We start from the raw sequence: 13,482 nt of genomic DNA, 5'->3' as shown, positions 1-13,482 counted from the left end.
CTAACCTCCAGAGTAGAGTATGGATTAATGTTTTCAGACATGAATATGTAATATCTAGTCCCCCCCCCCATAACATCTGTAATCGGACTCATTGACTTTACGTCGATTCATCTTTTGTACCTTTCTGTACGTCTCGATCCAACACCTCGTCAAACAGCTTCTCTTGGACAGCAGGGGGCAAATCCTCGATATCTGAAAAAGACGCAGGGAAAAGATACGAGGTTTTGACTCTCGAGCGCTGAGGGGCCACAGCGACGCAACAGTCACGACCCACAGAGGGGGGACGTTTCTTTGCAGTTCCATTCAGCGGCTGACATTTTGTCAATGGCACACTGTAAACACAAGCTCTGTGCAGCATGATGCGCTTCTGTGTGTATTGAACTGTGCATACACAAAACCAGAACACTGGTGGCTATTCTCTGGCTCAATAGTGAATGGCAGGCTCTTTGTTTGATAGAGAGAGAGAGAGAGGGAGAAACAGAGGGGGAGTGTCCTGAAGCTGGCCTTGGGCCAAATTCAGTCTGCAACGAAATAGACGACATAACGCTGTGAAAGGGAAAAAAAAAAAAAAAAATCCATCAGTGAAGTCTGCATAATTTTTCATCCCGGTGGCAGTGCCAGCTCTAAATCTGAGCACAGCTGGTGGTTGTGAAGAGAAAAGAGAATGTCATCTGAAGACATGATGCCACAGGGACGAGACACTGAGTCGTTATGCGTCTGAACAATGAAGCAGAACGATGCTCGCAGTCATTCCTCCGATTCTCAAGTGAGGGAGAGAGAAGTCAAACATCAACCCTTACCGATTCAAGATCACACATCGAGATCTTTTTTTAAACTATTTACGCTAAATTGTGAAAGAAGATATTTGAGTTTTCTTGCCACCCCTCGCAGTGTAAATTCTGCGGTATTCGTCGTCAATCTTAACAACAGGCCCTGAAAAACAGGCAGTGATTTTTATTGGAGGTTATACTGCACATGTTCAGTGACCACAAAGACTCAGCATTGGTGTCGTCATCCTGAGGCCGTCGGTACCTGCGGGCAGCGTAAAGGTGACCAGGTCGGTGAGGAAATAACAGGCGAAGTCTCCTTTGCGTTGATGAAGCGAGGCGGCGATCTCCCTGCGGATCTGCTCCGTGAGCTCCAGACAAACCAGGGACGGGATGCACTTAGCTGCCTGCTGGTTCACCTGACAAAAAAAAAACAACAAAAAAAAAAACAACCTAAAACACCTAAAAATAGTGCAGGGGAAGTTTTTACAAACGTGGTTAGGAGAAATGTTTGGACTCAAACAGTTGTTACTTTTCAGGAGGAGTGTAACCTCATTAATATGATTTGCATGCCTTATATAGTTGTAACTTCCTCCCTTTTAAAAAGCACGCAGACATTCTACATAACACGGATGGGAGGCCGTCGTTCTCTTCAGACCTCGGCTCAGCCCTCTCTGCCTCTCTTAATCGTCGCTCGCCCTCTCTGCAACCCACATCAGCTCTGTGGCATCACGTCCATTAGAAACCAGTGAGAGGACTGCAGCCAGACTAATCCTCCACCTAATCCTCAAAGTGCACTTCTGCTGTAATTACAGGCATCGCGGGCATCTGCTATGCATCCTCGGCAGCGATTACGGACTGATGTGGGTGACAAGGTGAGGATAGAAAACTCTACACACAACACTTTTTTGTGTATAAATTATTATTTTGGAAGACTGTGTGTGTCGCATGTTTTTTTATTGAATGATCTCCAAACGAGATCTGTACAGATTCCTGGTGAAATATCCTCATAGAGAGGGTTTAATGCATAAGCAGTCAGCGGGACTTTAATACAGTGGATGTGAAGCATGTGTACCTCTGTGAGCAGGATGGCGAGCATGTCCTGCCTCTGGAAGCGGATGGCCAGGTGAACCAGGGTGAAGCCCACGTCAAAGGCAGAGGAGCGGCTGAGGAGCTGCACCTCCTCGGCAGTCAGCTGCCGGGCGATGTCTCCACCGGACGACTTGTAGGCTTCCACCGCCGCCAGATCGCCATCCACAACTCCTACAGCAGAAGGGACGGAAGGGAAGGAAGGAAGGAAGGAAGGTCAGAAATTAGGAAACAAATGCTGGAACTGAAATGTTAAAAAAAAAAAATGGTTCAACATTGCCTAAATATTTTTCCCAGGAATTCTTGAACAAAGGCTTTTGATGTTGGATGAATTCACACACATTGTTTAAAAGGAAGAGTGCTGCTTCAAACAGATCACACGAGCCAGCTGAAAAGTTAGGACACTAACCCGGACGGATGTACACTAGAGGCTAGAAAAAAAGTGCACATCTAAAACACGTCAAAGAATGGAGCGACGTATCAGGATGCAACGGTTAGGATTCAATTTCCAAAATAAAATCATGATATACAGCAAAACTGCAGAAAGGAACTTTCTCCTTTTCACTTTGACAATGCAACAATATTGATACTTTCTTCATGTCCTGTCCACATGAAAGCTTAAATCTGTTTGTACATGGAATCAAATTTTGCTGCCTGTTGGGTTGGTGGATTTGTTGGTGCACACGCCCCCGGGCGACCCCCGGTTCGAGTCCCACCTGCAGCTCCTACATGTCATTCTCAACTCTCTCTCCCCTGGTTTTTGACTCAACCCACTATCCATACACAACAACAAAAGGCCCCAAAATAACCTACAAAGTCATCAGGGTTCAGACTAACGCAGGTTTATTAGCCTGCAGGGCTCCTTTATTCTGATGCAATATTAAAGTCACAGTCGTAGGTAATAAAGTGGTTACCAAGTGTTTGTGACTCTGCCTTTTCAAAGGCTGCCGTTTCCTGTTCCAACACATCTGGAAGAGCATAAATGAATGTGGAGAGACAGGAGGCTCCTTTGACAACAGGCTGATTCTTCATAAATGGATTAGACTGGTTTCTTGGAGCAGCTCCACAATCATGCCCTTGCATGTAAAACAAGATGTTAACAGACAGCTTGCCATGTCCAATAAAAGAACAGCAGCAATATCCATCAAAACGGAGCTCACACATCACACTGTCCAATTAATATTGAAAAAAAAAAACCCTGCAAGGAATTAACAGAACAAATCCAAAGAATTTAAATATGCAGGCAAGTGAACAGAGCGCTCAACGCTCGCTCGCTCTTGACGTCAATCCACAATACGGTTGACCTCTAGACGTAGCCAACAGCTAACCAGGAGTGAGAACAGTTGTCAGCCTGTCAGGCAACAACACAAGCGAACAGGCAGAGCGAACAGGCAGAGCAGTGTAGCTTTTTAATGCCCAGCTATCAGAGCTGTGTCACACAGAGGACAGTCTGTGCAGATTCAGCGTCCTCCCCCTCCTCTTTGGATGTCACACACACCCAACATCTGTTCTGACTGAAATGAGCAGCAGCTAAGGTAGCACGCCGAACATGAAAGTACTGGTTCTTTTTTTTTTTTTTTTTTTTTAAACTGGCCAACTGATACGAGGATGTTCTCTCTAGCCAGGAAAAAAAAGAAAAGACTACCTGGAGAGAACCTGGACTGGAACGTGCCAAGAACACCCAGTCTCATTTTACAACATGCTGGCTGATATTTTGCAAACACAGATCCAGAAATAGCAGCTGAATCATTTTGGCTGCAATCGCTGCTACTACCATGCAGGACACTTCCCATCAGCTGTATGAGAGAAAAAAAAACAAAAAACAGACAGTGGCTCAGATTAGGTCAAAGACATCACGATGCAAACAAGAGCTACACCTACAGTACGTCTCGATAACACGTTTCATCTGTAAAAGTGTCAACATTAGAACCCTGGAGAAAAAAAAAAGAAAAAAAAGATGTTTTTATTAATACTCTAAATGTGGAACAGAGAGATTCTTTGTGTTCTTCCGTAACTGTTGGAGAGGTGAGCATTCACATTGGTTCTTTTTGTCGACCTAGCAGCGGTTTGTTTACTGTTACTTCAACAGTCAGTGTTCTCTCTAAAATAACACAGCAGTGTTTACTGGTAGAAACAGTTTTATCATTGATACATTAACACAAAGACCACAGTTAAAGAGTCACAACCTTTTTTTTTTTTTTAGTCTTCATTTGTTCCACTTTACTTCATGTTGCTTTAAAAAAAGAGTTAACAAGACTGCTATAATAACTTATCTCTCTCGTCTTCACCTAAAGGGCTACACACACACACACACACACGCACGAGGAGCCCGGGATTTCAGCACATATTTTGTAGTTAGAGGAAAAACTGCGTCTTTCATTGAGCCACATCGGTCCCTTTACAGTTTCACTCAGTACGAGGGCTGTCCATGTCCAGTACCAGAATTTGAAACCTTGGGATGACAATTGTTTAAAAAAAATAAAAACAAAATCACATGATAATGATCAATACGATGGGAACAGGAAAATAAGTCCTTGGCATCCCACTTTGGGGGATTTCTTGTTTTTAAATCAGAAAAACATGCACGCTGCTCCATCACAACACATTTACACACCGCTCTCTCTGACTTGCTGCATCTGGATAGAAAACAACTGAAGATCTTCACTGTTTGGTTCTTTGAAGTGCTGACAGCCTTGCGGTTATGTCACACGCCCCATATACAGAGGCCATGGTCCTGGACGCGGCGGGTTCAAACCCTACCTCGACCCTCTACTGAATGTCATCCCCAACATCTCCCACCTCTCTGCAGCTGGCCTATCCAATAAAAAGGCACCAAAACATATACATAGACATTTTTCTACTGGTTTCCTGTTGAAAAGCAGCCTCATGTTCCCAGTCGTACCTGAGCAGCCGTCTTTGAGCTTTGCTTTATGAACATTGTATTATTAAGTTCAGTACATAGCGTGTGTAAGTGAGAAGTAAAAATATCAGGGTAGATTTTGTTTCATTCCCTCTCCTGTAGTGTGTAACCATGGAAACAGGAACACAATGAGGTGGTGATGTTGTTTGTCAGCACAACCTCTCCCCTCTGATATTACTCATTTAGAAAGATTGTGTAGTCATCAGTCGCTGCCTTTGCTCTGAGCCGGTTAGATACAAATTCAGCTGATCAACAACATTTTCAGAGCCTGAAGGCAAAAATCACACAGCTCCTCCGTGAAGGGTTTTTTTTCTTCTTCTTGTAATCACTCTCATCAGATTAAGTGTACAAAAGAACAGCATGAGCAACATCAAACTGGAGAATAAAATGTTCATACGGGGGAAAAAAACAAAAACACGATCCGCCTTTGAGAGCCTCGTCGGTTTTACGTCTTTTGGGGGAAACAAAAGAACAATATTACACAAACAGAGCGCCCGTTTCCTTTTGTGAGAAAGTAGACTCCAACAGGGATCCAATTCGAGCGCGGGAAAAATATTAGACGGCGAAATGTAGTAAAAGTGAGATGAAGTTGCGAGACCTGAGGAAGGTCACCTGGACACAAAGCCGGGATTTAAACAACAATGTAAAAAAAACAGGCCCAACTGTGTTTAAGATTGAATAAAAAGGTTGTGAAAGTTAGGAATCAGGTCGATAAAGGTCCATTTGTGCCAGAAGAGTACTGTTTTTTACTCTACAACAACAACAACAACAACAACAAGCTGCAGAGGAGAGTCAGTGCAAAGGTCAGGAGGACACTGGCCATGTGCTGCCTTCATGCTCTTTTTATTCTTTTTATGGTTGATGGGTGTTCATGTCTTGTCAAAGGCTATTTTTCACCTCCTAAGGGGGGCCCCTGCTCAGGACATAAGCACCACTGTTGTTTACGGGGCTCTGTTGACAGCGAGCCAGGAGAGCCTCTGGTCCACGGACTCCACTCTCGCTGCACTGGCCAGACGGCCCATTCATCTGCACCGGCTGGGAAGCACTCGCACCCTCTCACTTTCTCAAAGACGCTCTCAGTGGCACCAGCGAGGGCAGCGAGGGGCTCGGCGGACGACTTGGATCAAATTCCTGCGAGCTGCATTGTGGCACATTTTAATTCTGACGTCGCCGCTCAGCCTCACTTACACTCGGGTTGGTAATAACTATCAGCTCGCAGCAGCTGAAAGCTCCACCTTAAGAAATTAAACCCTTCCCACAGAGCGTGCCAGGTTCTTGTTTAGCTAAATTCCTGATGTACTATAATATTTGTAGTCAAAACAATGAAAGATTTTGTTCATTCATTAAAAAAAAAAAACCTCAGGGATAATACTATGCAAACCTTGGCGTTCCCGGGGTGAGGATAATCTGCGCTGAAATTAAACGCACTCAACGTGAAGTGAAGAGGACAAAAACATTCAAATGGCCGGCCTCTGACTCGAGCACCTCGCTGTGTCGACTCGTCACCGAGCGTCGCACCACTGGAGGAAACAAAAAGCTGCTGTGACAATGAAAAGTGTTGCTACAAGGAGGGGGGGGGAAAGTGGGACGAGAGCGTGGTGCAAGACAGACTGTTCTGGGAAGTCAAAGAGGGAAATGAGGTCAAAAGTATTCTCTCACATTATCAGAGCCTGATACAGTCTGTGTTATCGTTATTATGGAATGCACAGGGCACACTACAAGCAGGGATGCAGAATCTATTACTTTTATACTCTGTCAATCCAAAAAGAAATCTAGCAATACAAGGACACAGCAGGGGCACAGGATGATGCCTTACAAAAACTGAAAAGGTGCAAATCCTCGCACTAAACGAGCCGGGTAGGATGTTTAGTTTCTTACAAACTGTTTACATTTATTTAATTCTCCTGTGGGGTTTGGGTTCACACTTAATCTTTTCAGGAATTATGAGAAATAATGTCTTAAAACTCACCGGCACACGCATTAAGGAACAGCCAGTCTGTTTTCCTCATCCGGTTTCTAATCTGCTTTAGCTTCTTGAAGTCAACCTCCTGCTCCTCTTTACTGCTCATGGCTCCAGCTGCGAGCTCTATCCTCTGAAAGTCCATTTTCACATTCTCTTCCCTCTTGGGCGTAGGAGGGGACCTTCTCTGGCCCTGGCCTCCACTGCAGCTGCCCCTCCATCGAGCCCGGTCCTGCTCGTTGATTATCGGTGTCGGGTCCGCAGAGTCAGCCAACTCTATTGCTTCCTGGTTGTTGGGCTTGGGGTGGTCACAGACTACACACTTTGTGGTTTTAGGCCAGTTCTGGTAAGTGCAAGCTGTGCATGTCCAGTGCTGGTGATGAGTAATAAGTCTGTTTCTGTCATTGTATTCCTCACAGGTATCCACTGGGGAGTGGGGCGCAGGACGGCAGCCTGCATTAGATCCTGAAGTCTGGGGAGATTCTGTTGGACTGCTGGTCCTTTGGCGCTGACACAGGCACTGTGTGCAGCGGATGGCCCGGGGCCAGTTCAGATAGGTGCACATGTGACAGGACCACTTATTGGCGATCTCAGCCATGCTGGCCGGCCTGACTCTGGGCCTAGCGCTGGAGTCGGGGCAGATAAGAAGGCTGCTGCCACTCTCAGTTCTGGGGAGGTCCCACTCAAGGCTGGCATTCAATGTGGGGGTGTTTTTGTAAGGTTCCTCTGTGATGATGGGACCCCTGGACCTCTGAGCACGACACAAAGTGCACTTAATTGCAGAGGGCCAGTTTTCATAAGTGCAGTAGTCACAGACCCACTTTACCTTCTGTTCTGTCATCGTGGATCACTTTAGATGGTCAACCTGAAATGAGAACTTTAATTAGGATTTTTTTTAAGTTTTCAAATAACCTTATGTAGATTTTGTATCTTCAAGGGGTTTGTGTTTGAAGTCAAAATGAAGAGATATGAAGTTCCTCTTAGCAGGTATTAAACTAACTAACATCTGGTAGGACAGCTTCAGATTTAAGTGTAACAGGACCAAAATATCCTGCCAGCTGTAATTGCCAGTTTCAGTATGTAGCATAGTTAACAACCTGGATTTTATTAATTTTTATTGCATTACCATGTAATATTGTCAGCTAGCTCGAAGCTAAACACCTAGCATTAACAGATACCGTAAGTTTGGAGTCGTTAACGAACATTCGATATGAACTAAATTGATAAAGAGCATTATTATCCAGAATATTTGAGGAGAAAAAATATGTCAACTCTTACCGTATCCTGCTACGCTGGTTTCTCAAGTGCTGCTGAAAACCACAACAAACCCTTCGTGTCCTCCTCCTCCTCCTCCTCCTCCTCCTCCTGCTCTGCCAAACCTTTCCCAATCCGAGATATTTTGACCCCCTTTTGTCCCTCACATCTTTACCTCAGAATACACATTCAACGTCTCCCGAATAATACCCACACCTTAACGAAAATGGTGTACTCCTTGAATCATGGTAGAAATCCGCGACACTCCATGGTTTACATTGCCTCCGTGTTGTTTAATGGCGGCGACACTGAGACAAATGAGCAGCAGGGCCAAAATAAACGCTTGGGTGCCTACGTCACCAATCATCTGGCTCAGCGCTCAATGCCATTGGACAAAAAGGGAAGTACTGTGTTGCATTCAATAAAACTCGGAAATATTATTATAACCTATTTAAAAGGTATTCGATGTTCAATTGTAACATTTATTTTGAATTCCAAAGAGCAGAAATAGTAGTTACTTCACGACTCGTGAAGTCCTCTTTTTGGCCGGTTATAGTTATAGTATATTTAATGGCTCCATTTTTTTTTGTAATATCATGTAAAAAAAAAAGTTGAAATTTTCTAGGTTATTGAAAACCTGAACGCCTCATGACGCCTGTTGGTGGTTGTAAATGTGTCGTTAATGTTTATGTTGTCTAATTTATAACGGTGAAGGATAATGTCAGAGTTGTAGGTGGCATATTTTCGTAGAAATAATCACCACTTTTCCTTAATCAATCTTTATTCATCCTTATGCCTTTAAATTATTAAATCAAAAGTAATTTCCTTTCTTCTTTATGTAAGTGAACACATTTAAACAGGCGTATACGTAGTTTAGAAAAAAGTATATGCATGCTGTTCTAATGATATGATGAAATATTTGTCAGTGATTAGAACTTGACCCTTAGATCTATAATTGAACTAATGGTTCATCAAACATAATAATAACATATGTAAAAATATATATATATATAGTAAAAAATATTACTATTGACTGTAAATATTACTGAGCAGCTATTGAGAAGACATCCACAAATAAATTGTGTAAAATTAAAATCCTTACAAAAGATAGTTTTCGGTTGGACACGCCCCCTGTCCAAACGTCACATCCAAACATGGCAGCTTACTTGAGCCGGTTACACCACATTTCGCTCCACGTTTCAAACGTTGAAAAGATAGCAAATGACCTTGTCTCTAAATTCAAATTTAATTTGTTTGCAACCAGACTAACCGACAGGTCCAGGCAGCTTGCTTTCAGAAAAGGAGCAGCGGTTTTCGTTGTTAATGAGAGACCAAATGTGAGGTTGAATGAAGAACTCGGGGGCATCAATAACGGAGATTCAGCTGGCCCAAATCGGGAAAAAGCTGGGAAATATAACCAGGATGCCTCCACGAAATGTCTTTACGACGTGAGCCCACATTACTCAGTGGATACTGTAAGTAACGTGTGTTTTGAGGTGGAGGATGTGGAAAGGTCATTCAAAACTCTTCGCCACATGGGCTGCAATTTCCTGGTTCCTCCCACAACAGTGCAGGACGAAAGTGGTCATGTCACCTACTCAGTGGTTAAATCTATTGTGGGAAATGTATGCCACACACTTATTGACAGGACAAATTATGCTGGGAGCTTCCTGCCTGGGTTTCATGTCATTGAAAAGGACTGCAGCCAGGATGAAAAGGATGTATCTTGCCCAATCACACATTTTGATCACATAACTTATGCCTGCCCGAGGAAAACAACCCACCAGGTCATGAGATGGTATGAGAAGCTCTTCGGGTTTCAGAGGTTTTTCATCGATAGGTGAGAAAGTATAGACATTTTTAAAGATTTGCAGTTGTGTTTTCAATTTTCCAAAGCTTACGTCAGAAACTATCTTTATGTTTTTTATTTCCTTCTGAGTAGTAATGAAGATGTGGATGAAGGTTTTGTGGTAAATCAGGAGGGTATCGGTCTACGTCTCACTGCGATGGAGTACTGGAAATGCAGCAAAGCAGGCATCGCTCTCCCTTCTGTAAACAAAAATGAACCTGACTGCAAGTTTGTCATTGCAGAATCTCTGCCTGAACAAGGTAATATTGGCTGTTACAACTCTTTAATCTCTGTAAATAATGTTGAGGATATAACAGGTGGTGCATCACTGAGTGTTTGCACTCTTTTTTTTTTCAGGCAGGAATCAGGTTGACACCTTCTTGGAGAAGCACAGAGCTCCGGGAATCCAGCACATTGGGCTTTACACAAACAACATTGTTTCTACGGCACATGTGATGGCTGAAGCTGGGGTCCAGTTTTTCTCCCCTCCTCTCACCTACTACACTGAGGTTTGACTGATTCTTATGAAAGTGTTGCAACGCTGACTCAATGATTGCAACACATTGCAACAGGCATTTACCGAGATCTAACACAAGTTCACCGTAAGCAAGCTTAAGGCGACATCTGGCAACAGTGACAAGATTAAAAATAAAAACCCTACGCACAAACGTTTCAAAAGACAGGTGCGTAGGAGAGCAATGTGTCCATCAAAAACTTAAAGGTGAACTTCACACACACTAACCTGCAAACAAACAGTGACAAGAAAAATGTCCTTCTAAGATGGCTGTTGAACAGCCATCTGCCACGACGAGATGAGTGTGAGGGCTAGAAAGGGAGGGAGATTGATAGAGACAAGCAAACACATTATCTGCGCAACAACAGCAGATAATGCAGCCCTTTAGCAAAAACCTGTCAACTTATATTGTGTTTCTAATATATATAGTATAGTAATGGTTATAATATAAGTATAACTGGGATGATAGTCCATGGTACTGCCGTATTCAACACGTCTAGTATTAGACTTAACGACTAACAATGATGCCAACTATAAGAATGATAATTACAGCGTTTTAAGCCCATTGCATCCCATACTCTGACTGTTCGGTGATTCACAAAAAAACAGGAACTGAACTGAAGGCACTACCTCCCATTACTACTTTCAGATACTTAAAGTGCCACAAGTGTCCCAAGTCCTGTATTCATTTTTTTTTTTCATTCATGCTTTCAAGGTTCAAGGTTCAAGGTTCTTTGTCAATTCCAAAATATGTCAGACATACAGTGAAATCGAAATTACGTTTCCCCCTCCCCACGGTGCAATGTCGATAAAAAAGGTACGGTAAATAAAATAAAACAAGGTAAAAAAGATAAATAATGTTTACATTAATAAACCTAAATGTGCAAAAAGTACAAAGTTAAATAAAATGGAGTATAAAACAAGATTATAAGAAAAGTGAAACTTGTGCATGCGTGCAATGTGCAATAAGTGACCAGGGTTCTGTTTCAATGTTCATAATTAACTAATGCAGAAAAGATGATATCATATTTTCAAATGAGTTATCCTCACCTGCAAATGTTAACTTTTTTACTGATCCTGTGTATTGTGACAGGTGGGAAAACAGCAAGAGATAGAGGAGGCAGGACATGAACCCCAGATGCTGGCACAGCATGGCATTCTCCTGGACACAGACCTGCACCAGGATCCCTCGTCACAATCAACACCCAGTGAAAATAAAAGGTGAGCTGTAATTACAGCTAGCCTCTTTCCGAACAGTGTATTTTTCTCAAAAAGGGTTTCTATGTCTGCCCATTCTACACAGACTTATTTTCTACACGGACTATCTTTAAACAGTTTTGTCCATACTACTGCTCTGGATGGTTTATTTCTATAGTAAATGCAATAACAACTTTTTTATGTAAGTGTTGTTGAGTGTTAAAGTCCCCATTTCCTGACGTGGTGGTTACTGTCTGTTTCCAGGCACCTTCTCCAGGTGTTCACCAAACCAATCTTTGCAGAGGACACCTTCTTCCTAGAGTTGATAGAGCGAAGAGGAGCGACAGGTTTTGGCGAGGGAAACATCAGGGCGCTGTGGAGATCGGTGCAGGCGCACATGGAGAACCAAAGGGTGGACTCTCAAGGAGCATAATCCCCCCCCCCCCCCCCCTCCCCCCAAATATGTAAACTGCATACCATTAGTCACTCTTACTACTTTTAACTGGGGCTATTTCATGTTATTTGTATATAACAACGTGAGAGCACTTATAAGAGAAAAATATGTAAAGTGTTAAAATGATGTAACTTATGTACAAGAATAGTTTACCACAAGTGCTTTGAATGTCATTGCTGGATTTAGTAAATCATATCATGTTAATATCATGTTGCACTACTAACTAAGCACAAATCACTAACTGTAATAATAATACAAATGTCAAACATTCAACTGCACTGAGAAAAAAAATAGTTGGGGAAAAAAACAGGCAACATACTGTACTTGAAATGTTGAAATGTCTTTTAGAGTTAGGGTAAAGCAACTGACTGACCGCTGAGCAACTGTTCCTTAATAAATCTGCTCTTCACAGTTGACACCAATTACTGTCAAATGTGCTCTGTGTTTCTTCAAACGTGGGTGGGCTTCATCTCAGAATGAGCTCTATAAAATCTCATCGTTCACCTGAGCTTAACATCGGCAAAAATAACTGACCTAAGATGAAAGTAAAGACATATAAAAATGGAAGGCACCTCCAACTCACTGATGCCCATTTTATTCAATTCACACTCGTTCTTTTTTACCTCATCCTTTATTGCTTCTGCAGATTCATGTGAAAGCCTTCTATACATGTATCTAATGAGACTTCTTCTGAAATAAATTGTGATGAGATGCCAAGAAAGTCAATAACGTTGGGTTACAGCATTAAACACTGTTGTTACACATCTCTGCATCGCTAATGAAAAAACATTACTATGTAACAATATACCACTGAGAGGTGGCTGTTTACACTCAATATGTAATGGACGTTATGTAAGAAAGATTCTAAATGCAGGACTTGTACTGGAACTTTGAACATCATTGTAAAGCATTAGAATACTAAATACTGCTTTTATCCTATACTGAGCTCTGACTTGACCTTCAACGACCTTTAAAGGCTGCCTAGACTGAAGATGATTATGTAAGTAATGATATACATTCAAAATAATGACCTGAATGGGACCTTTTAAATGAGTTGTTCTACTTTAAAAGATAAGGGCGTTCTACTCGTGCTGACCTCTTCTTTAGTTTTGAATGCAGGACATTTAATCCATAAGGGCGATTGTCTACTCCTTTTAAATTCCTTAAAAAGTGTTTCTTAGCCCTTCATATTACATTTGTAAGAAGTTGACTTACATGTAGATATGTAGTTTTACTTATCTTACACGTATTCAAATGAGGAAAAAAGAAATGTGTTGTGCTCTATGCCCATGAGCCGTTACTGGAAGAACAGCTGCATGTCTTTCAGATGCTGCAGAGGATTTAGCGATGTGCATGCTCTGGCAAACACTGCTGTTGAGCCTCTTAGAAGGAATCTTCAAAAACCCACAGGGATGTGCCAGTTCAATTAACTTGGCTATAAACATTATAGGCGAGGATTAGTGAGATAGTTGAGAAGC

General features: G+C 42.4%; 2 protein-coding genes across 2 annotated transcripts in view; one reads left to right on the top strand and one right to left on the bottom strand.

Moving 5' to 3' along the window:
• The window catches only part of zranb1a (zinc finger, RAN-binding domain containing 1a), a 61,909-nt gene that overhangs the window by 6,151 nt on the left and 42,276 nt on the right, over positions 1–13,482 (bottom strand). The window contains exons 2-6 of the mRNA XM_079334312.1: positions 8,015–8,089; positions 6,746–7,601; positions 1,843–2,030; positions 1,033–1,186; positions 121–192 (exon numbers count right to left, since the gene is read on the bottom strand). Coding sequence (XP_079190438.1) covers positions 121–192; positions 1,033–1,186; positions 1,843–2,030; positions 6,746–7,577 — 1,246 coding nt within the window. The 5' untranslated portion in view covers positions 7,578–7,601; positions 8,015–8,089. The remainder of the gene's footprint in view (positions 1–120; positions 193–1,032; positions 1,187–1,842; positions 2,031–6,745; positions 7,602–8,014; positions 8,090–13,482) is intronic.
• hpdl (4-hydroxyphenylpyruvate dioxygenase-like) lies at positions 9,107–12,415 on the top strand. Its single transcript, XM_079334334.1, has 5 exons — positions 9,107–9,830; positions 9,933–10,099; positions 10,197–10,348; positions 11,447–11,574; positions 11,815–12,415. The coding sequence occupies exons 1-5, from the start codon at positions 9,145–9,147 to the stop codon at positions 11,981–11,983; spliced, it is 1,302 nt and encodes a 433-aa protein (XP_079190460.1). The 5' UTR covers positions 9,107–9,144; the 3' UTR covers positions 11,984–12,415.

This window comes from Symphodus melops (genome assembly GCF_947650265.1).
Source record: "Symphodus melops genome assembly, chromosome: 21".
Classification (NCBI taxonomy): Eukaryota; Metazoa; Chordata; class Actinopteri; order Labriformes; family Labridae; genus Symphodus; species Symphodus melops.
This window is presented reverse-complemented; position numbering and strand designations above follow the sequence as displayed.

Coding starts and splice junctions, on each gene's coding strand:
- hpdl (XM_079334334.1), top strand. CDS start 9,145: ATGGCAGCTTACTTGAGCCGGTTACACCACATTTCGCTCCACGTTTCA. Junction 9,831..9,932: donor CAGAGGTTTTTCATCGATAG/GTGAGAAAGTAT, acceptor CCTTCTGAGTAG/TAATGAAGATGTGGATGAAG. Junction 10,100..10,196: donor AGAATCTCTGCCTGAACAAG/GTAATATTGGCT, acceptor TTTTTTTTTCAG/GCAGGAATCAGGTTGACACC.